A 21,997-nucleotide genomic window follows, 5' to 3' on the forward strand; every position below is an offset into this window, starting at 1 on the left:
TCAGGGGCACTGACCTCTTTTCCCTTAGATTGTCAAATAAAAAAAAATGACAACAGCCAACACAACAATAGCCATCTTATGTGAATGTATCAAAATTATACTTATTTTTGGTCAGATTGGCAAAAAATAATATATTGTTTGGTGTGCCGCAGACTTTTAGTAATGCATTTATGTGTGCCATGAGATGAAGAAAGGTTGAAAATCGCTGCTGTATAAGGTCAGCCAGGCAAGGGCTGGTTGGAGGCCCATTTGAGTATTTGACAGATGTGCAATCATAACATTCCCATGGTCATACTGCTGGTGGTGGACAGGAGCCCAGGTGCTCATGATCTAAGTCACAAACCATCACAATGACCCAGTGGCGCTTGCCCTGTTTCTTCTTGCCCAAACCTCCCTGTTTCACTTTCAGCTCAAGGGAAAAGGGAGTGTTCAGGGCCACTACTGACCTGGAATCTCCATGAGGCCTGACTCTGGCACTGGTGTCATTCACCAGCTGTGTGACCTTGAGTGAGGAACTTAACCTCTCTGTGCTTCAGGTTCCTCATTTGTAAAATAGGAATAATACCATCTGCCTCCCCAGGTCACTGTGCTGATGAACTAAGACCTAGCCTAGGATCTGGTACACGTTAGGTACTCAATAAATATTGGTGGATTGGATGATTGGGTAAATATCTGACTAATGGCTGTTTTTCTTTTGTTGGCAGGAGGGGTCAGTTAAATGTTACTGAACCCCTAAATGTTTTCCATGCACCATCTCCCTGAGTTCCTCATAGGGGAAGTAAGATTCTTTTATTTTTTTTATTTTTATTGATTTCAGAGAGGAAGGGAGAGATAGAAACATCAATGATGAGAGAGAATCATTGATCTGCTGCCTCCTGCACGCCCCCTACTGGGGATCGAGCCCACAATCCAAGCACGTGCCCTTGACAGGAATCGAACCCAGGACCCTTCAGTCCACAGCCTGACGCTATCCACTGAGCAAAACCGGCTAGGGCAGGGAAGTAAGATTCTTATTCCCATTTTCCAGATGCAGAAGTGGCAGTGCAGGGAAGTTAAGCAATGTAGGAAGGTCACACAGCCAAAAGGAGGAGGCACTGGGGTGCTGGAACCCACAACGGACTGTTAGTGCCCAGCCGAGGAAAGAGAGGCCCAGAGAGGGGAGGTTACTTGCCCAAGGTCACGCAGGAGACTGTGGCGGAGGCCTCCAGACCTCGTAGGATTTCCATCGCAGACACCCCCACCTTACGCGCTTGGCCCCTCCAATCCTAGCTCTGCGCGAGGGGACGCGCATCCCCCCATCCCTACCCCTCCGCGGTCTGTCCATTTGGGTGTCTACGCGGGCGCAGCCGTGCACCCCTCCCCAGCCTCCGGCCCTGCGTAGAGAGAGACTGGCGTTCGCAGCTCCGCTCTGCGCCCCACACCCGCAGCCGACAGACGGCAGCGCCTGCGCTCGCGCCCCCAAAGCCGGTGCACGGAGCCGCCGGGGCAAAGGCGCGGCGCTGGCCGGCGGCGCATCTCCCGTTCTCCCGCTCGCTCCCCGCTCTCTGCGCTGAAGGGAAGACAAGCCGGGAAGCCCCAGCAACCTGCCCTCCAAGATGAAGAAGCTCCAGGAAGCTCAACTCCGAAAGGTAGGGCACGAGGGCGGGCTGGGGGCGCACCTGAGAGGGGAGTGCGGAGGCCCGCCCCCAGCGAGGCCGGGGAAGGCAGGGGGGCACCAGGACCCAGTTCAGAGCTCCGGGGAAGGCCGGGCTGAATTGGATAGCAGGGAGGGACGGGTCACGGCCTGTGCCACCCCAGACCACCCCACCCCCGTCTGAGGGTCGGGAGGTAGCGTGTTTAGGCCCGGGGTTCATTGGGCCAGGTCCTGGAACAGGTGTCTGCAGCCCAGGAGGCGGGAAGTAGGGGTGGCTAGGGCCAGGCACCCACCCCTCTCCAATCGCCCTACCCCGGGGAAGGGGAGGGGGGGATGATGGCGGAGTGGGGTGGGGGATTGCTGAGCACCAGCCTTGAACTTGACTAATTTCGGGGGTGGGGGTGGCGGGGAAGGGCATGGGCCTGGTCCTCCCCTGTGCACTCTAAGCGGAAGCGCCTGTGCCATCCAGCCCCTGCTCCTGCCTGCTGGGGCCCACCACCTGCTTCCTCCTGCTCCCTCCTTCCCCAGGCAGCTTAGTGTCCCTGCTAGGACCCCAGGCTGCCCCGCAGCAGGGCAGAAGGAGGCAAAGGCAAGGAGTGAGGAACGTGGAGACCCAGGGGATATGGGGGTGAGAGCTGGCATGAGAGGCAGCCAAACCTATGTGTTCCTGGGCCCTGGGCCCTGGGCCCAGCCTCAGCCCCTCCCCACCTTGTCCTATGGGATTGGACCTCCCAGCCAAGTGGCACAGGTCTGGGGAGGGAGAGTATTGGCCATGTTTCCTGGCTTTGGGCTTAAAACTACCAGTCCCAGCCAAGGCGCCAGAACTCCAGGGCACTATTTCTGCAGATGCCCCTTACTATTCTCTAACCTAGACCATTGCCTGCCCATCCCCCATGTCAGCACCAAAGCAGGACCCCGGTCGAAGGTGCTAGTAGATGTGAGACAATTGCCCGTCTTGGGGCCGGTGTTATTGACCACTCTCTTCCTCCAAGGGTCTCCCCTGTTTATTCAAGCTCTCTGCCCTTGGCCAGCCCCGTGGGACACTGATAAGTGGGTCCTTTTTCTTCCTGACATGAGTAACTTCTTTGGGCCATTTGAGGGTCTCTTGGGTCTTGAGTTCTGCCTGGCTATTTTCTATTCTCTTCTGCTCTTCCCTCTCCTCCCCTCCCCACACGAATCCCTCCCCTCATTGCCGTAGGACCACACATTATGTAAATAGCCATGTTTTGTGAAGCCGTAGTAATCCCCCAGCAATTCTGGGAGCTACGGCTTATTATCCCCATTTTATAGACAAGGAAACCAAGGCAGAGAGGGGTGTAGCTTAGTGCTTTCCTAAAGGTGGGCTGAGCAACCTAGGACCAGCAGAGCAGGGGTGGGGCCACCTAGCCGCAGGGTCCCCTCCCTTGGTCTGAAGGAGAAGGGGGCAGGGAGGCAGGAAATGCCAGGAGCAACAATGTTCAGAAATGAGTACTGACTGAGCTGAGAGTCAGGGATCTGGGTCCTGGTCTTGCTCTGCCCTTAACTTGCTGTTTGACCTTGGGCTCATCCCTCCCCCTCCTTGAAACTCATCTGCGCCGATGAACGTGGGTTCAGGATTCCTATTGCCTCTCATCCTGAACAAGGTATGAGAACCTTGGCGTAGGCGGTCCTACCTCTCCCAGCCCTGGCGCTGCTGGTGACCTATACTGCTGGTCCCTAAAAGAGGAGGTGTAGGTCTGCCCAACTCAGGTGTGTTCCTTCTGACTCTGGGTGGGGAATGGGGGAGGTGGACATAATCTGGAGAGGGAGCCTCACACGCAGAGGAAGTGTACATGGACTCATTAAGCTTCCAGTCCTGCCCCATTGATGTGGTTGCTTCCCTCTGTCTCCCAACTGGTTCCATCCTCTGCTCCAGCCCCTGGGATTCACTCCATGGTGGGGTTGGGGGCTCCTCCAGCGATGGAGGACCCCATTCCCTGCTCCTGGAGCAGAAGCAGGCTTCCCTCTGATTGGGGGAAGAGAGGGATTGAGAGCTGGCAGCATCCAGCTCTTGGAACTCTTGTCACCATGGAAACAGAGAGCCGGGCCGCTGTGAACATAGAAAGGGCAGCAGCTTCTCAGAAGGGATCAGAGGAACCTCATTATCGGGCCTTCCTGCCAGCTGGCCGGGATGGGGCTGGGGGGCTCTCAGGGTGACAGGCCTGCCTCACCACTCAGTATCCGTCCCTGTCATCTGGCATTACCCATCCCTCCTGGAGCTTACCTAGGAGGGCGTGGTTCCAGCTGGTGAGGGAGCCTTGAGGGGAAAGGCATCAGGGGGAAGGGGCAGTTTTCAGATAGGTCTGAGAGCTGCTGCCACCCTCAGCCGAGGTCGCAGCTAAAGAACCACCAGGCATATATTTCAATCCTGGGAGCCCATTTTCTTAAAAAGCAGCTGTTCATGTTCTTCATTATCGTCACCATCACCCATAATCATGCCAGGCTGTCCCGGTCACCACTACCCTTCCTCAGGCAGGATCACCCCCATGCTCGTCACTATCACTGAGAGTCAACTCAACGTTGTTACCCCATTTCTGCCACCTGAGCCTAATGCACCAACCCTGTCACCACAGCCAGACACATCCAGTCCTCTGACACATGCACCCTTCATCCCAGCAACGCTCATGTGACAAATCCCCAGCAAGCCTCCTCTGTCGCCAGCTGATGTGTGTGTAGACACTTTCTTGGTCTGGTGGCAGGAAGGGCAATTTTAGGGGAAAACACAACCCTGATTAGTAGGTCGTCCTGAGCCCCCGTGTGTGAATCTGACACGATCCAGCGAAGAATCTTGCCTCACACATCAGAGCCAGAGACTGTTAGGTAGAGATTGTCTAGACCTGTATTTCCCCAAGTATATCGTGGCAGGCCAGCTCCTTGAAACCCTTTTCTTAAATAGGATTGGGAAATACTGTCTACTCCAGTCCCTATTTGACAAGTCCTGTGAAAAGAAACCTGTCTTACCTGTGTTAACTCAGCTTTTCCCAAGTTCTTTGAAATCAAGAATCATTTCTCCACAGAATACCAAGGGGTGTGTTTTTGGAAACACTCGCCTATCTAATCCTCCCAGTGTCCAGATGGGGAAACTGAGGCCCGGAAGACTCTTCCGTAAAGTCATACAGTGATTTGGCACAGACCTGGGACTAGAATTGTGGTCTCCTGACTCCCAGTCCAGTGGCATCACTGTTTCCCCACAACCAGTCCTCAGTGGGAAGCAGGGGGTTCTTTCTCTCTGAGAACCATGGATGTCTTTCATAATTGGCCTTCTTTGCAGTTCCATCTTTTCTGCCATGAGGTGAGACTTTCAGAGGCAAGCAGGAAAAGTAGGATTGCCCCTTTCTCCTGACCCATTCCTGGAGTCACGTATGGAAACTGCTCTCTGGATTTTAGGCGGCCATCCTGGTATCTTTGAGCTTACTTCCAGGCCCTAAGCCCAGGCAGTCCATGGACATGCTAACTCACATCCCTTGGGACCAGGATTTCAAGCAGCTGATCCATCTCCTAGCCCCAGCCTGAAGGGAGAATGCGGGTGGACTTCCCCGCCCTCCTTGAATCACAAGGGGAGCCCTTAGGGACTGCCGGCCTCCATTCCCTCTGGATACATCTGCCCTTCAGTGACAAGAAGATTATGACTTCTGAGACAGATTGGTGCCTAAATAGCAACTTCCTGCTCGTGAACTAAAATTCACAGTCCTCTGGAGGCCCCCTTGAGCATAAAGCTCCTCCCTTCCTCAGGGGAGCTCAGAGTCCCTCCGAGCCCTCTCCTCTCTATGCTCAGCCTTCCCAGTTCCTTCCTCTTGTCCTCAAGTAACCGCTTTTCCTGAGCAACCTCCAGTCTGGCCACCCGCCCTTTGGACACCCTCCAAACTGTCTGTGTCTTTCTAAAATATGGTGCCCAGAATGGAGTAGCTAAACTTCAGCACTGTGTCCGAAGACATGGGCCTGAACTTCAGGAAGCTCTCCCACTCCCCAGCCTTGTAAAAACCTCAGCAATGGCAGGACTCCCCTTTGACCTTCAGTTTTCCCCGGCATTGAAATGGAGCTTAGGTGAATACTTAGCTCACAGGGTTGCTTTGAGAATGAAATCCAGTAATGGGAGTAAAATGTTTATTGCACAATCATAGTAACTGCTCAATGCATGGTGACTGTTGTAAGTTCACCATCATTATCATCGTTGTCATCTTCAAAATAGGACCCTCCCTTGATTTGACCTCTGTGTTAGCCAAGCGAAGACCGCGGTGGCTTTCTTAGTGCCCGAGCAACCCTGCTGGTCTCATAAGTTTGCAGTCACCGAAAACCTTGAGGAGCTCCTGCTTATGGGCCATGTTAGCCCAGATGAGAGGAATTGATCACCTGAACCAATAGAATGTCTTTCTTGCAGCCCTATTCAAGGCTATATTCTTGTATTGGTGGTCACGGATCCATCCTAGCCTCACCTTTCTCTTTCACCCTTTTGGTTTCTCTTATTGGCAGCCCGTCACTCCAGACCTGCTGATGACCCCCAGTGACCAGGGTGACGTAGACCTGGATGTGGACTTTGCCGCAGACCGGGGGAACTGGACAGGCAAACTGGACTTCCTGCTGTCCTGCATTGGCTACTGTGTGGGCCTGGGGAACGTCTGGCGTTTCCCCTATAGAGCCTACACCAACGGAGGAGGTATGGGCCTGAGCTCCTGCCTGAGGAGCAGCCGAGTGATGGGCTAAGGCTCCGGGTGGACTGAGGTTTGAAGTTGCCTTAGCTACCGTCTCCTATTGGACACTGAGCAGAATTAGTTGAAAGTGGTTTTATAGCAACCTGGGACTGGAACGAGGGAGTTGTCTGCCTTGTCCCTTTCCATCACCCAGGCCCCTCTCCCCTCTCTCTCGACCCCAGCATGAGTCTGACACAGTAAGCCTAAGCCTTGGCATTTCCTGGGCCCTGAGTGATGGGCAGAGGGCTGCCTCTCCTTCATGAGGAAGAGTTGAATCTGCCTGTCAGTGGTCACTGCACTCTCAATATTCTCACCACCACCACCGCCACACCTCCTCCAGAACCTTACTCTATCTAATTCCTGCTCATGAATCCTCTATCTCTCTTCCTCTCCTGGTTCCTCCATTCTGACTGCGAACACAGAGTCTCTGCCATCTTAAACAAATTATCTGTTGTCCCGGCTTCTCCATCAAGTGACTGTTCTTAGTCTTATTACAATAGCTGGGGTTGAGCACTCACCATCTACCAGCCCCGGGGTGGATGCTCTCCATGCCTGTCTCATCTAACCCTGACGACAGCCCTCCTGGGTGGGCACCTTTGTCCTGACGAGGACGCCTGGGCTTGGAGAGGCCAGTTCCTTGCCCAGGGTCCCACAGTGGCTGACCCAACATCCCCCCCAGGACTATCTTCCGCAGAGCCAGTGCACGCCTACCCGCAATCCATATCTCCTCCCATCTCTATCAAACCTGTTAAAGAAGCTCATATTGTCAGGGCGACAGAAATCCAAATAAACCTACACAAAGCAACGACAGATGAATGATATGACTGGGAAGAGGTCTGGAACTGGGCTCTGCAGCTCCAGGAACTTCACAGTATCCACAGTTCTCTCTGCACCTTCCCTCCCCCCACCCCATCCCCCGGTTCCCGACTCCTTTTTCCTCTGTATGCTGGCCTCATTTTCTTCTGGGACAGGCTTCCTCCTTGCAGTTGGGTGGCCAGAGACAACTCTGGAATGACTTCCTCCTCGGAACTGCCATCCGAATGAATCTATATAGAATTGCAGAGAAGGTCTCTAATTGGCCTGGCTTGGGATATGTGCCCATGAGGAGGTGGGCAGGGGTTGGCTGCTGTCACTGGCAGGCCCTCCAGAGCCATATGGTGGTGGGAAGTTCTCTAAGGAGTTGGCTGCCAATATGTGAAGGAAGCGGGGAGAGATGTTGGGCACATGGGACCACAGGTGGCAGCCACGAGCATCTGAGATGGCAAAGTGGGGCGGTGGGGGGACAGGTAAATGGGAGGCTTGATTTCGGCACTGAGGAGTTTGCCCTATCTTCAGCAGGGAATTCACTCGTTTGTTCATGTATTTGTTCATTCGGTGTCTGCTCTGAGCCCAGCCCTGGTCTAGGCACTGGGGCTATAGAGGTGAGTGAATCTCTGTCCACCCCTTGGCTCTCAGTGATTGATGGTAGAAAAGAAGACAGTCCCAAGCCACAGGAGAAGTGTTCCCTCAGGTCACAGGTGGTGTCCACTGGTCAGGGGCGGGGCTGGGCTAGAGCTGGGCTTTGGGGGAGCTGACCCCCTGCGACCCTGCCCCCACCCCTCCCCACAGGTGCCTTCCTTGTGCCCTACTTCCTCATGCTGGCCATCTGCGGCATCCCTCTCTTCTTCCTCGAGCTTTCTCTGGGCCAGTTCTCCAGCCTGGGACCCCTGGCCGTCTGGAAAATCAGCCCCCTTTTCAAAGGTGAGGCCTCAGGGGTCCCCGGAGTGGTCTGGGCCTGAGGGAGGCCAGGTGATTGCCCCCTTACCCTTTAACCTCCAGAAAGGGAGGGCTTCCCGGAGGAAACACAGCCGGCCCCAAGGAGGGCATGGCCTAAGGGCAGCCCCTGTCGCCACGCCAGGTGCCGGCGCGGCCATGCTGCTCATTGTGGGCCTGGTGGCCATCTACTACAATATGATCATCGCCTACGTCCTCTTCTACCTCTTCGCCTCCCTCACCAGCGACCTGCCCTGGGAGCACTGTGGCAACTGGTGGAACACAGACCTCTGCCTTGAGCACAGAGGCTCCAAGGATGGCAACGGGGCCCTGCCCCTCAACCTCACCAGCACCGTCAGCCCCAGCGAGGAGTACTGGAGGTCTGGGAGGGCCCATGCCCTGGGGGGTTGGGGGAGGGCAGGAATGAGCCTGAGTCCCCAAGGGGCCCAATGTTCACTTCAAAGATGCTAGTATTAGGTGGACTCTAGGTTCTAATCCCAGATATTCACCTGACTGGCTATGTGACCTTAAATAACTTATTTGGTTTGTGATGCTTTATCTTTTATATATATAGTAGTGGTCCATTGCACGAAGATTCGCGCAATAGGCCTTCCTTCCCCTGTCTGCCGGCACTGGTTTCCGTCCGGCACCCGGGACCCAGGCCTTTGGTCCAGCCACAGCAGTGAGGCTTGGCTTCTCCACTCCGGCTGCTCCCAGCCCCTCCTTTTTTTCCCCCAGCTCCTCAAGTGGAGGCCAGGGCTAGCTGGAAGCCTGGGTCGCCCCCAGCGACCCAGGCCCCCAGCCCCTCCTTGAGCAGAGTCCAGGGCCGACAGGAAGCTTGACTTCCTCCGTCGCCAGGAGCAACCCAAGCCTCCTGCTCGCTCCAGCTCTGTGGCCACCGCCATCTTCAGTCATCTTCAGCCTTTGCTCCACGCCTGAGTATGCAAATTAACCGCCATCTTTGTTGGGTTAATTTACATAGTCTCTCTGATTGGCTGGGGGGTATGGCGGAGTGATGGAGTGATGGTTAATTTGCATGTTTCTCTTTTATTAGTGTAGCTACACACACACACACACACACACACACACATATATATATATATTGATTTCAGAGAGGAAGGGAGAGGGAGAGATAGAAACATCAACGATGAGAGAGAATCATTGATTGGCTGCCTCCTGCACGCTTCCTACTGGGGATCAAGCCCGCAATTCAAGCATGTGCCCTTGACTGGAATCGAACCCAGGACCCTTCAGTCCACAGGCCAACACTCTATCCACTGAGAAAAAACCAGCTATGGCCTGATACTGTATCTTAAAGTGGGTATAATAGTATTTCAGAGGGTTGCCATGAGGAGAAAAGGAAAGAAGGCATATAAATTTTGCCATCCAGTCTGGTGGATAGCAAGTGCTCAATAAATGCTAGCTGATCATACTGACAATGGTGAAGGTACTAACAGTAATAGTAACCTTTTGGAGCCTTAGTTTCTGCCTCTGTAAAAGGGGATGAACATAGTCCCTCCTCCATAGGATGTCACCCATTGGCTGACCAGAGGACACGGACCAGGTACCCCCAACCCTTCATCTGCCGAGGGCTGCTCTTAGGAATCTGCCCCCAGATGGACCCCATGTCTGGAAATATTTTGGTCTCCAACTTACATGTATTATGCGGTTTCCCCATTTGTCCGTGTAAAGTCCACCCAGAGTGTATACACCTGCTGAGGAGTATGTCTGGCCAGTGGGAAAGGCGAAGTTTGGGCCTGCAGCTTAAAGCCAAAGAATGCGACGTGGGGGTCCAGCAGCTGTTGGGGTCTCCATGGAAGCACCGTGACCCACTGCGTTGGGGGTGTGGGGGTGCCGGCAGAAAGCAGACAGCACTCTCCCAAGACGTTAGCAAAGGGAGTTCAGTGGAGGGAGGTGACAGTGTGAGGGAATCCACACGGAATAGTGAGGCACCAGGAACTAGCAAGGGGGTCAGCTGTAACACCCCCGAGCCAAGGAGCAAGCAGGGGTACTCGGGGAACTGGAGCCAGAGAGGTCGGGAGCCTTGGAGGAAAGGCTGCCCACCAGAGCTTGCTATGGAAGAAGGCAGTCACAGCCCGGCCTTCTGATGCATGTGTGCGTGCGTGCATAAGCATGTGCACACGTGTGTGTGCAAGTATCCCAACCCCTCACTCTTCCCACCCTCCAGTCTCCTACTGTTGCCTCCCACGCACCAAATCCAAATGGCAATCAAAGGGGGTGGCAGCCTGGGCGATGTGGTCTGTAGAGGCAGCCTCCAGGTGCAGAGCTGGTCTGGGGACAGACCAAATCCAGTGGACGCTAGCCAGGATCGCCTGCAGGCTGGCCACAGCTTTCCTCCATGTCAGTGGAGCGTGCCCAGCAGACACTCAGACCTTCGTCTCCCACAGCCGCTACGTTCTCCACATCCAAGGCAGCCAGGGCATCGGCAGCCCTGGGGGGATCCGCTGGAACCTCTGCCTCTGCTTGCTGCTCGCCTGGGTCATCGTGTTCCTCTGTATCCTCAAGGGTGTGAAGTCCTCAGGCAAGGTGAGGCCCGAGGGGCTGGGAGGGGTGAGGGCTTCTGGGAGGAGGCAGGGCATGGACTGAACCTGAGAGGCGAGGGGAAGGGAAAGGGCATGGAGCTGGGGAAGATGTGGAGGTAAGGACCGGCTAGGAACTTGCCAAGGGCAGGACCTATTTGTTATTCAGGTTTGTGTCCTGACCCAGTGCTGGCACTCTGAAGCGGCTAGGCAAGTGTTTCTTGAAAGCTCGGAGCGTGGCTGTGAATCAGAGCCCTTTGAGATGCAAGTGGCCAGCACCCAGTTGTCACAATTGGAAAATCCAGAGTGTGTGCTGGATTGACTGGGTCTAGGAGGCAAACGGAGGGAACATCTCGCCCACGGGCCCCATAAAGCCCGAGAAATCATTTGGTCCGGCCCTGCCAAAGCATTAGGGGTGAGTTAATGAAATGTTTGACCAAACAGAGCAGGCTCATTTTAAGTTGGTAATTTTGTGCGGCCTACGAATGATGTTATAAATAGCCCAATGGGCCTCGGCAGAAAAGAGGTCTAGGGGTTCAGTTAGTGTTGTCAGGACTGTGGTTCCCTGTCTCTCAGCAGTGTTCTTGGGCTTCATTCCGTATGCGGTCGCCCAGCAGCTCTGGGCTACACTTTACACGCTTAGTGAAGGGTTCTCCCTTCCCCAGTTTGCAGAATCCTAGAAGTGAGTCTTACTGGGTAAGCTGGGTTGCCATACCCATCCCTGAACCAGCCACTGTGGCTAGGAGCAGGGGCGTGCTGGGCCCACCCCAGGAGCCAGGAATGGAGTCAGCCCCAGCTGGGGAGAGTCGGAGGCTGTTATCTGAAGGTCAATGAGATGCTGGGCAGACTAAGCCACAGGTGTCTACTTTAGGTGATGAAGGGCGAGAAGGCCATAAAGCAGTTTGGAAGGACTTGGAAACCTGAATGATTTACTTAATCATTTATGAATCAGAACTGGTCCCTCTGCAAAGCACTCAGAAGTGATGTCCATTTGGAAGAGAACCATTAAAAGAAACACTAGGAAGCCAGAGAAGAAAGCCTTTAGAAAGAGAGGAGAGGTCATCGGGTGCAAGCCAACACAGCAGGGAGCCTGGGACTCAACGGTGTCTGCTGAGGGCGGAGACAGGGCAGCGGGGAGTCTGGGAATGTCCAGCTGATGATCATGCTGGCTGATGACCACATGGGGTGGGTTTGCCGAGGGGGAGGGGACATGTGGGGCAGGAGGCTCTTCTGACCTTCAGGGGAGGGGTGATGGTGGCCTGGACTGGGCCACAGTGGATCCGGAGGGGCTGGATGGATTTGGGCAGCCTTGGGAAGCAGTGACAGGACTTGGCTGATGGTATCGGTGTGAGGAGAGAGGGAGGAAGGGAGAGGGCTAAAGAGGGAGGAAGGGAGGGAAAAGAAGCATCATAGGTTGATGGCTGTTTCCCACCTTGGGAGTAAGATGGGGCTTTCTAGAAGAGGAGCAGGGCAGAGGAAGTTACCCTGCCTTCCATTCTCACTTAACGCCTCTCAGGTGGTGTATTTCACGGCCACGTTCCCCTACCTCATTCTGGTCATGCTGCTGATCCGTGGAGTCACTCTCCCAGGGGCCTGGAAAGGCATCCAGTTCTATCTCACCCCCCAGTTCCACTACCTGTTGTCTTCCAAGGTGAGGCCATCGGGACTAGGGTGCGGAGGGAGGGGGCAGGCCTGACCTGGGAAGTGGAAATAGGGATCCCTGGAGGAAAGAGGGGGCAGGGGGTCCCTGGAGGAAAGAGAGTGGGCAGGGTGGGAATCCCTCATGCGGTCAGCCTCCAGTACCAGGCACTGCGCTCAGTCCTGTCTTCTTCATTTATTGTTCTCGACAATTCTATGAAGTAGACATTATTCTCCCATTTCACAGATGAAAAAAACTGAGGCCTGAAAGAGTCAGTGATCAGCTTACGGTTTCATAGGGAGTGGCAAAGCTGGGATTCTAACCTTGATCTGTTTGATTCCAACCCCACAGAGGGCATTTTGTAATATTGGTCACAACAATGTTACTGATGGCTATCATTTCATATTTATTGACAGCTGACTGTGCCTAACCACGCTCTCAGCACGTTGCATATATGTAGTCATTTAATCCTCATCACCACCCTACTCCCATTCCCTTATTGCAGAGGGACCTGAAGCCCAGAGAGGTGATGGGGCTCTCCCACGCAATACAGCCAGAGAGTGGTAGAGCTGGGGTCCAAACCCAGGTCCCTCTGACTCCAGGAAGGAAGTTTAAGGGTTACATGGGCTTGTTGTCAACATGAATTTCCTGAAAATCTTACATGAGGAACTACTTCCTTCAGAACGAGACCAAACTTAGAGGTTGCCTTCTAGATGGGGATACTGAGGCCCTGAGAGGCTCAGTGTGAGTGTTGGAGCTGGGTTTCTCCCAGCCCAAGTCACTTGTGGGCCAGGCCTTTCCCCACGCCATCCCTGGACCTATTGGCTGGCTCTCTCCCCGCCTCCTTCCTCCTGCTTCCCTGGCCCTCTGACACCACGGTGTGCCAGCTGCTTCTCTTTGTGCTCCGTCTGCATCCTTCTTGCCACAGGTGTGGATCGAAGCTGCCCTTCAGATCTTCTACTCCCTGGGTGTGGGCTTCGGGGGTCTCCTCACCTTTGCCTCCTATAACACGTTTCACCAGAACATCTATCGGTCAGTGCAGCCTCCTGGACCCCAGGGCCACAGCTGGGAGGAGAGGGGGGGCCAGGGAGGACTTCTCTGGGCGAGGGTCAACCAGCCTGCACCTGGACTTCTCCTGGCAGAGACACCTTCATCGTCACTCTGGGCAACGCCATCACCAGCATCCTGGCCGGCTTCGCCATCTTCTCCGTGCTGGGCTACATGTCTCAGGAGCTGGATGTGCCTGTGGGCCAAGTTGCCAAAGCAGGTGGGCAGGCTGCCCGGCCCTGGTAGGCAAGGATGTGTGTTGGGCACAGCTGGGGCTGGAAAGTGACCCTGTGTGTGGACCAGCAAGGTTGTGGATGGGCGTGTGGAGTGTGTGTACGCACATGCATGCATGTGCGCAGAGATGAACGTGTCTCGGCTGGTCTCTGGGTGGCCATGTGCAAGTGAGGGTGCATTAACCTGTGTCTGGAGATATAGGAACTTCTGTATGAGACTGTCTTATATTTGTCACATTAGTAACTCTCCTTGCTTGTCCGAATGAGTCATATCCTGAATTGAGATGTCTGTGTGCAAGTGAATCGATGTTGTGAGTGATCTTGGGAATCAGTGTCTTGTGCCAATGGACACGTTTAAGCATGTGTGTTAGTGGGATTGTTTGTGCAAATGGTTGTGTACATAAGTGTATTCAAAGGAGGTATTACTAATTTATTCATTATTCATCACTAATTCATTTATTCTATCAACTTACGTTTACTGAGCACTGACCATGTGCTGGCATGTGTCCTAGGAGTTAATAGAGTATCAGAAGTGTGCAGTTAGTGGACATCTTTGGGTTTGCTCAGGTGGGTGTAAGCGACCATGAGTGTGTGAGTATGGATGTGGGGCCTGCCACGTGCCCCAGGCTGCTGACCCCGTGTGCCCTTGGCCCAGGCCCCGGCCTGGCCTTTGTCGTCTACCCACAGGCCATGACCATGCTGCCTCTGTCGCCCTTCTGGTCCTTTCTCTTCTTCTTCATGCTGCTGACTCTCGGTTTGGACAGTCAGGTGAGCCTTGTCCATACCACTAGGTGCCTCAGGGCACGTGCGTTGTGTGTATCTGTGTGTGCGTGAGATGTGTGACTGTGTGTGTGATCTGGGTGTGTCTGTGATGTCTGTGGGTGTGATATGTGTGTCTGTGTCTCTGGGTGTGTCTGTGATGTTTGTGTGTGTCTGTGTATCGTGTCTGCCTGTGTGTCTATGTGTAATGTGTCTGGTGTGTGATATATGTGTGTGTCTGTGTGGTGTGTGTCCGTGTCTGTGTGAGTATATGCGTGTGGCCGAGACAGAACTCAGAAACCCCCTTCCTTCCCCCCAGTTTGCCTTTCTGGAGACCATTGTGACAGCTGTGACGGATGAGTTCCCCTACTACCTGCGACCCAAGAAGGTGGTGTTCTCAGGGCTCATCTGCGTGGCCATGTACCTGATGGGGCTGGTCCTCACCACTGATGTGAGTGGCTTTGGGGACAGGTGGCTGGTGGCGAGGCTGGGAGGAACCTCTGGCAGTGTCTGTGGCCAGGCTGTGCACTCCCTGAATCACCCACTTTCTTGACCTCTTTGGGAGGAGCCTAGACCACCTCAGACCCTATCTCCCAAGCGGCACCTTGGCCTATGACGCAGGATCGTGGCTTTGGAGTCTGAAAGACCTGGTTCAAGCCTCGCTCCTGCACTTGCTGAGTGAGCTCAGGACAAGTGGCTTCACCTCCCTGAGTCTGTTTTCCCATCGGTTAAATGGGGGGCCTGCATCTAAGGCTGCTGTCAGACTCAAGTAGGGTGTGGCGGGTGGACGGGGGGTATGCTGACATCAGCTGGCTCTCCCCGCCGGCCTGGCTGCTTCCTGCCTAGAGAAGGGGCTGCAGCAGGAAGCCTGGCTGTGGTGAGGGGACCCCAAAGATGTGACTTGTATTCCAGGGAGGCATGTACTGGCTGGTCCTTCTAGACGATTACAGCGCCAGCTTCGGGCTCATGGTGGTGGTGATCACCACATGCCTTGCTGTCACCCGGGTATATGGTGAGAGGGGCCCGGAGAGGCGGAGTTGAGACTTCCCCCTTGGGAGAGGGGAGTCCCCCAGCAATTGGGTGCCTGTTCCCAAGGGCCCGGGTTTTGGGTGGGGGCCACTGGGGTGGAGGAGAGGCTGCTGGCACTTGTGGGGCCTCTGGGAGGGGCCTGTGGGAGGGACCTGTGGGTGGGGCCATGCTCCTCTCCTCCCGGTGCAGGTATCCAGAGGTTCTGCCGGGACATCCATATGATGCTGGGCTTCAAGCCGGGCCTCTACTTCAGGGCCTGCTGGCTGTTCCTGACCCCAGCCACCCTCCTGGTAACTGGGGTGGGTGGGAGGGCTGCTGGCTGGGGCCCAGGGCTATGAGCAGGGCCCCTCTGGGCATTCAGTCTGGTAGGGCTGAGGGTGAGCTGGGCACCAGGATCAGGTCTACTCTCCTCCCCCAAAATGCCCCCAGCCTTTGTGTCTGTGCTGGGCCTAGTCCTCAGTTTGGTTGGCAAAGTGAATGCGGCTTTCTCAGGCCTCTGGGCCTTAGGCTGGGCCTTGAGGCTCTCCTTTCTCAGCCGTGGGGTGGGAACAGGTCAGAGATAGACCATCTCAGCAATTAGGGTTCTTCAGAGCTGGGCTGTCTCAGGCCTGGGCATCGGGTGAGCTTGAGCAGAGCTAGCTCAGGCTCCAAAACAAAGATGGACCATCACAGGTTCTGGCACCACGTAGGACTGGGCTATCTCAGACACTGGGTGTCCAGCTGGGCTGTCTCAGGCTTTGGGATGGCCCTGGGCTGGGCTTTCTCAGGCCTTAAGGTAGCTGAGACCCGGGCTATCCTAAGCCCTGGGGCCAGAAGGCGCACTGTGATGCTGGGAGCCCCCTCCCTGCAGGCCCTGCTGGTGTATAGCATCGTCAAGTACCAGCCCTCCGAGTACGGCAGCTACCGCTTCCCAGCCTGGGCGGAGCTGCTGGGCATCCTGATGGGCCTGCTGTCCTGCCTTCTGATCCCAGCCGGCATGCTGGTGGCTGTGCTTCGAGAGGAGGGCTCGCTCTGGGAGGTGAGTCGGCCGCCACCTTGCCTGCCCTCAGCCTCCCCGACCTGTGGCCTGGCCCTGGCTCACCTGCTAAAGCAGAAAAGATTTGCACCCATACCTGATCCAGGGCCTTGCAGGCTTCTTTTAAGAGCAGTTTTTCTAACCAGTACCCTGAGCTCTGAATCAGCTCAAACCTGTTTGGGCGGAGGTAGGCTGGCAGGCCTGCCCTGCGGCCCCTCATATCACACGGGGACTCTGGGGGCCACAATCCAAAGGCCACCATTGTCAGCCAACAACTGCTTGTCTGGGGAGAGGACAAGGGACTTACCCCACAGTGAGTCAGGCAGGTCAGGACGTGCACTCTGGTCACCAGCCCAGAGCTTCCCTAAGGGACTCAGGGGCAGAAGGCAACATTGAGGGACCCCAGAGGGGGGCTGTCTCCCTCCTCCTGTGTCCAGGAGCCCTGCCGTGGGGTTCCTGGGAAAGGGAGGATGGTGTGAGCCCTCCTCATGGCCAGGGCTTTGTGGAGAGGCCCACGGGGATCTGAAAACCTCAGAAGAGGGGGGGTAATGACCCTTTGTGGGCGCACGGGCTTGCTGTGACACTGTGTGGTCACGGAGAGGTCCCGCACCCCCCTTGAGCCTCAGGGTGCCCTCTTTATACTGAGCCCTTCACCGCTGAGGCCATGGGCGTGGAGTCCTCTGGTGGCAAGAGGCTGTCATAGTGAGCAGAGCTGAATGAGCCTGCAGGCCAGCAGAGAGTGCCTGAGGACCCCACCTCCTACCCCTGCACCCCATCAGAGATGTGTGGGTCCAGCTAGTACTGCCTCATGAGAGCCAATTGTGAAATATTTGGGAATGTCATTAGTCACTTGTCAAACCATTGATAACTTGAGGATACTAGTGGGAATATTTGCACCACTGAACTTGACTACACATCAGGCCTTCTGTACCCTCACCCTCCTCCCCAGCCTGCTTACCAGCACACTACTCACTCCCCAAGCAGCTGCACTGCCCTTCAGCTGTCCCTCGGGGGGCTCAGAGCCCTTTCCTGGCAGAAGTGGGTTGTGGCCGCTCTGCCCAGACCACAGGGGTCCTGGAGTCCAGCCACTGCTCTGCCTCCAGCTGCTGTGTGTCTGGAAGCAAACCCCTTGCCTTCTCTGAACCTCAGGAGCCCATTCGTGCTACTACAGAAAACGGGTCTCCTTGCTTGAGAGCCAGGGTATCTGTAAAGGGAAGGAGGAAGAGGGGTTGCTCAGGTGAAGGGCTCCAGTCCCCCTGGAAGGTTATGGTTCCCAAGCCTTGCTCTGCTGCCCCAGCTGCCCACAGCCGGTTGGAGAGGCATGTCGTTGGGGAGGAAAGGGGGCACTGCAGAAGAGTCATTGTCCAGCTCCAGAGTGAGGCCTTCAGAGACCAGGGCTTCCGGCCCTGACAGACACCTGCCTAACTTGACAAGGTGATCAGGATGGAAGATAAGGGGAGAGCGTTCCAGGCAGAAAAACCATTAGTGCAGAGGCCAGAGGCAAGAGGGGCTGGCATGTTTGGGGAGAGCAAGGAGGTCAGTGTGACTGGACCAGAGAGGGGAGAGGGAGAGTGGCAGGAGGAAGTCAGGGAGGAAGACAGGGGCCAGGACACAGAGGCTGTGACGAGCACTTAGGATTTCATTCCAAGTGAGGTGCCAAGCCATTGGCAGGTTTCTGAGCAGCGGGGTGACATGCTCTTCATAGATTTTAATAAGTGTCGCCATGTTTGAGTGCAGAGCCGTGCTAGGCCCTGGGCTGAGGGCATGGCATACATTCTAGTCTCTGACCTGCACCCCCTGGGCTCCACTTACTGTCGGTTGTCTTTCCTCCTTGGAGAGTCTGGGGCCCTTTTTCCTGGCAGGGCAGTGGGCTTCCGAAATGTGGTTTGAGGAAGAAGGAACCTAGAATGTCCAGGCTTACTCATCCCTGTAGTCAGCTTCCTCTTTCCATGGAAATGGGGCGTCGGAGAGGGAAAGGTCGGGCACCAGAGTCCGAATGAGGCCGAGTGGAGGGTCAGAGCTAATTCCTGCCTCAGTTCTCCAAGTCCACGGCTCTTCCCCAAAGCTGCCAGCTCCTTAGGACGGAGCATTTTAGGGAAAGGGACCCAGATTGGGCTCCTATATTGGCTGCCACGCAGCCATAACCAGAGCCACCGTTTCCTGGGCCTTATCCTGCACAGCAACCCTCACTGGCATCCTGAGTCCCAGGTACGAGGAAACAGAGCTTACATTCTGTGCCCAAAGGCCGCCCAGCCTGAAAGTGGCAGGCAGAGCACGAGTCTCATCCCGGCATGTGACTCAGTCCCCAGGGCGGGTAACAGCACCCCCATCCCCGGGCTGTTGCAAGGACTAACCCAGGGGATGTGGAAGGTCTTTGCCGGGTGCTGGGTGCGGGGTGCTGGGCCCCAGGACGCACTGCTCGAGCTCGGGCTGTTCCCACCGCTGTCTTTGCTCCTCTGCAGAGGCTCCAGCAGGCCAGCCGGCCGGCCATGGACTGGGGCCCGTCGTTGGAGGAGAACCGGACAGGCATGTACGTGGCCACGCTGCCAGGTAGCCAGTCGCCCAAGCCGCTGATGGTGCACATGCGCAAGTACGGGGGCATCACCAGCTTCGAGAACACCGCCATCGAGGTGGACCGAGAGATTGCCGAGGAGGAGGAGTCTATCATGTGAGGCAGGAAGCAGGTGGACAGGAGGTCCTGCCCCAGTGCAAAGGCAGCCGCGACCTCTGGGGTTCTGGGAGGCCTGAGGCTGTGGGAGGTTGCCATGGTGTTGCCAGTCCTCAATGCAAGTCCTTCTTTGTGGTCTCTGCCTCCCCTGAAACCTCCATCTACCCCCTACACACACACACACACACACACACACATTCCAAGCTGAGAATGATCTAGCTCAGCCCTCACTTCACAGATGGATAAACCGAGGCCAGGGAGGAGGACGTGCCTGAGGTCTCATGGCAGAGGGGACTGAACCCCAGGCCTCCTGACCAGCCAGCTCCCTTTCTCTTGTGGCAGCTGGCACTACCCTCTCCTCTGTGTCCAGGGCACAGGCCCCTCCCTTTTCTCAGGGAGCCTGCCCCCAAGCCATCCACACAGCCAGAACCTTGAGCAGGCAGACACTCAGGGTGTCTGGAGGCCCATCGGGCCCCGGGCATCGAGGGTTAACAAGTCGAGTAGGAGAAAGATCCCTCCTGGTTCGTGTGTGCAGGTCAGGTTTCCTGGAGGGTGGGCAAGTTGGAAAGAGAGGAAGAGGAAGGCAGGGTGGGGAAGGCCTCTGGGCAAGGGGCTGACCCTGCCGGAGTAGAGATTAGCCTGTGGCCTCTTCCTCCTGCCCCGGGTCCAGGAGGAGGTCAAGAGCTGAGGAGCAGGAAGAGTGGCGGGAGAAGAAGGTGCTAGGTAACAACAAGGTCTAAGTAAGGATGAGGAATATTGGGGAGGGGATACGTACGGGGTGGGCAGGGGATTGGCACAATCTGTGTGTGCTTTAGAAAGAATGTTGTTCTGGGTCAGTGTGCAGAGTGGTTAGAGGGGGCGGGGTGGAGGTGAGAGGCCTGTGGAGGACAGGCAAGAGGGGCTGGTGGCCCAGGCAAGGGTGATGGAGGTCACTCGAGCATGAGGGTGGAGATAGCAGAAGGCAGCTGACACCGTAGGCCTGGGGCCAGAAGCCTTGGTATCTTCAATCCTCAGTCACAGAGGGGCTGCCCTGGGTCCCTCCGTCCCTGAGAGAGGAGGGCGGGGGGTGAAAATGCCTGAGCAGGTCTGCACACGGCGAGCTCCCCACCAGTGGGGCACGGCCCCCACGTGCAGCTACACCAGCCTCTGCGCCCGTCTCTCTCCCGGTGTCTCCCCGACCCATCTGTGTTCTGTTGGTTACTTGTTAATAAAACCCAATGAGGTCACCCTTCTTACCCTGCCTCCTTATTGCAGAGAGCCAGGAGGTGGGCAGCACAGGCCTTCCAGCTCCATTGCTCAGATGAGGAGACGGAGGCTCAGCTGCCTCCTGTCCTGGCTCTCCTGGCTTCTTTCCTGACACACTGTTTCTCTATGGCAGTGGTGGGTGGGTGGGGCTGACGAAGGATGATGAAGAAGGTGAGGAAAGCCCCGAAAGACCACTTGGTTCCCCACTGTACACGCGAGCAAGCCCAGGCCCCCGGTCAGGGTTACTCAGCTGAGGCTGGCAGAGCTGGGGCCGAACCAGGGCCTGCAGCATGCCCTCTCCCTCCAGTTGCTCTGCCTTCCCAGCAGGGGAAGCTGGAGCTGGGAGACCAGGGTCGGGAGGAGCCAAGAGTTTCCCAGGCTGGAAGAATGTCCTGGCTGCCCCCCACCCCCCACCCCTGGCGGGACCTGCCATATAAAAGAGCCCAGAGCCTTTCAAATGCGAGGCCCAGGTGTTCTCAAAGACTTTGATTGGGGTGGACAGGAAGGGCTTGCATGCTGCATGTTTCGGATATTAATAAATTTCCCCTAACAAAGGGCCAGGCCCCCCTCCCACTCCTCTTGTTTGGGGCTTTAGGTAGGGGAGAGAGATGGGTTTGCTAATTTGCAGAGGATGTAAGAATGGACTTCACAATTCAGCGGGCGTCTCCCCACACCCAGGGGGTAGGCTCCGGCCTTGCTGACAGAGCCCCTGGCATCAGCCCTGAGAGTGACCCTGTCCCGGTGCCTGTCCCAGGCCCTCCCCACCAGCTCTCAGGCAGACTCTAGGCCGCCACGGCCTTGCTTGTACTCCTTACACAGATGCATATTGGGAGTCAGGAGCGGAAGATCCCAGAAGTCTAGGCTGCGCCCTGGATTCTGAGCCTGCAGTTGGAGCACCCTAGGCGTCTGGACTACTCCCAGCTTCACCTCTCCCTGCCTCATCCCCCTGACTTGCTTCCTCCTGCCTCCCTTCCCCCTGCTCACTACCCTGTGCTGGGCCTGTGGTTCCTGGACTGCCCTCCCTGGCCCAGTCCTCCAGGCTGTCCTGCTTTTCCCATTTCCGCTGCTCCCAGACAGCCCGGCCTACCGCACTACCCTTCCCTCCCCCTGCCGCCCACACCATCTCCCAGCTGCGCCCCTCCCAGTCCTCAGTGGGAGCTGACTAGGGACCAGGGACCCCCAGCTAGAGGACTCCATGGCAGCATAGTGGGCACCTGAAAGGAAACAGCCCTGTCTGGAGTGGAAGCTCAGCCAGGGATCCTGGACGGTCCTAACAGGGGATGAAACCCAGTGCCTTCAGGGCCTGGCGGGGAGCCCAGGGGAGCAAGGCTGTAGGTGTGAGCACGTGCGGGAGGCCTGCCTCTCTTAAGAGAGAGGTTACCCTCAGAAGTGTGGGCCCAGGTTGTAAGATATCAAGGCTTTTAAGGGGAAGTTGGAAGTCTGACGTTTTATGAGAAATTTCCCATTTTTAAACAGGAGCAACTGATCCAAAAGATGTACAGCGGCATGGCTCAGCTCGGGCCTCCTGTCGGCCACTCTGCAGTCTTAGGGGATCAGCAGCCAGAGGGGCGGGGCTTGTCCCAGGGCTCCCCACCCAATTCAGTGCTCTGGTCTCCTCGGCTAATCTCTGCGATCATAGTCCCTTGACCTTGAGAGGCTGGTGGGGCCCTGCGAGGCAGCGTCTGGGCCTGCTGGGTGTGGTGGAGGGTGCCCTGGGCCCTTCATTCCTGC

The 21,997-nt window shown here is 56.2% G+C and overlaps 1 protein-coding gene across 1 annotated transcript; it reads left to right on the plus strand.

The window, feature by feature from the left end:
- Positions 1 to 1,038: 1,038 nt before the first annotated feature.
- On the plus strand, positions 1,039 to 20,251 carry SLC6A7 (solute carrier family 6 (neurotransmitter transporter), member 7). Its single transcript, XM_006766240.2, has 14 exons — positions 1,039 to 1,628; positions 6,122 to 6,305; positions 7,948 to 8,079; positions 8,237 to 8,471; positions 10,500 to 10,638; positions 12,148 to 12,282; positions 13,199 to 13,302; positions 13,413 to 13,537; positions 14,206 to 14,318; positions 14,629 to 14,760; positions 15,222 to 15,321; positions 15,528 to 15,628; positions 16,189 to 16,356; positions 18,816 to 20,251. The coding sequence occupies exons 1-14, from the start codon at positions 1,596 to 1,598 to the stop codon at positions 19,023 to 19,025; spliced, it is 1,911 nt and encodes a 636-aa protein (XP_006766303.1). The 5' UTR covers positions 1,039 to 1,595; the 3' UTR covers positions 19,026 to 20,251.
- The last annotated feature ends 1,746 nt before the right edge of the window (positions 20,252 to 21,997 follow it).

Source organism: Myotis davidii, unplaced genomic scaffold, assembly GCF_000327345.1.
Source record: "Myotis davidii unplaced genomic scaffold, ASM32734v1 scaffold18, whole genome shotgun sequence".
Classification (NCBI taxonomy): domain Eukaryota; kingdom Metazoa; phylum Chordata; class Mammalia; order Chiroptera; family Vespertilionidae; genus Myotis; species Myotis davidii.

What these genes read in the sequence shown, in the direction of transcription:
- SLC6A7 (XM_006766240.2), top strand. Translation starts at nt 1,596, where the DNA reads ATGAAGAAGCTCCAGGAAGCTCAACTCCGAAAG. An exon ending in GTGTGAAGTCCTCAGGCAAG is followed by an intron (nt 10,639 to 12,147) that starts GTGAGGCCCGAG and finishes AACGCCTCTCAG; the next exon opens with GTGGTGTATTTCACGGCCAC. An exon ending in TTTCACCAGAACATCTATCG is followed by an intron (nt 13,303 to 13,412) that starts GTCAGTGCAGCC and finishes TTCTCCTGGCAG; the next exon opens with AGACACCTTCATCGTCACTC.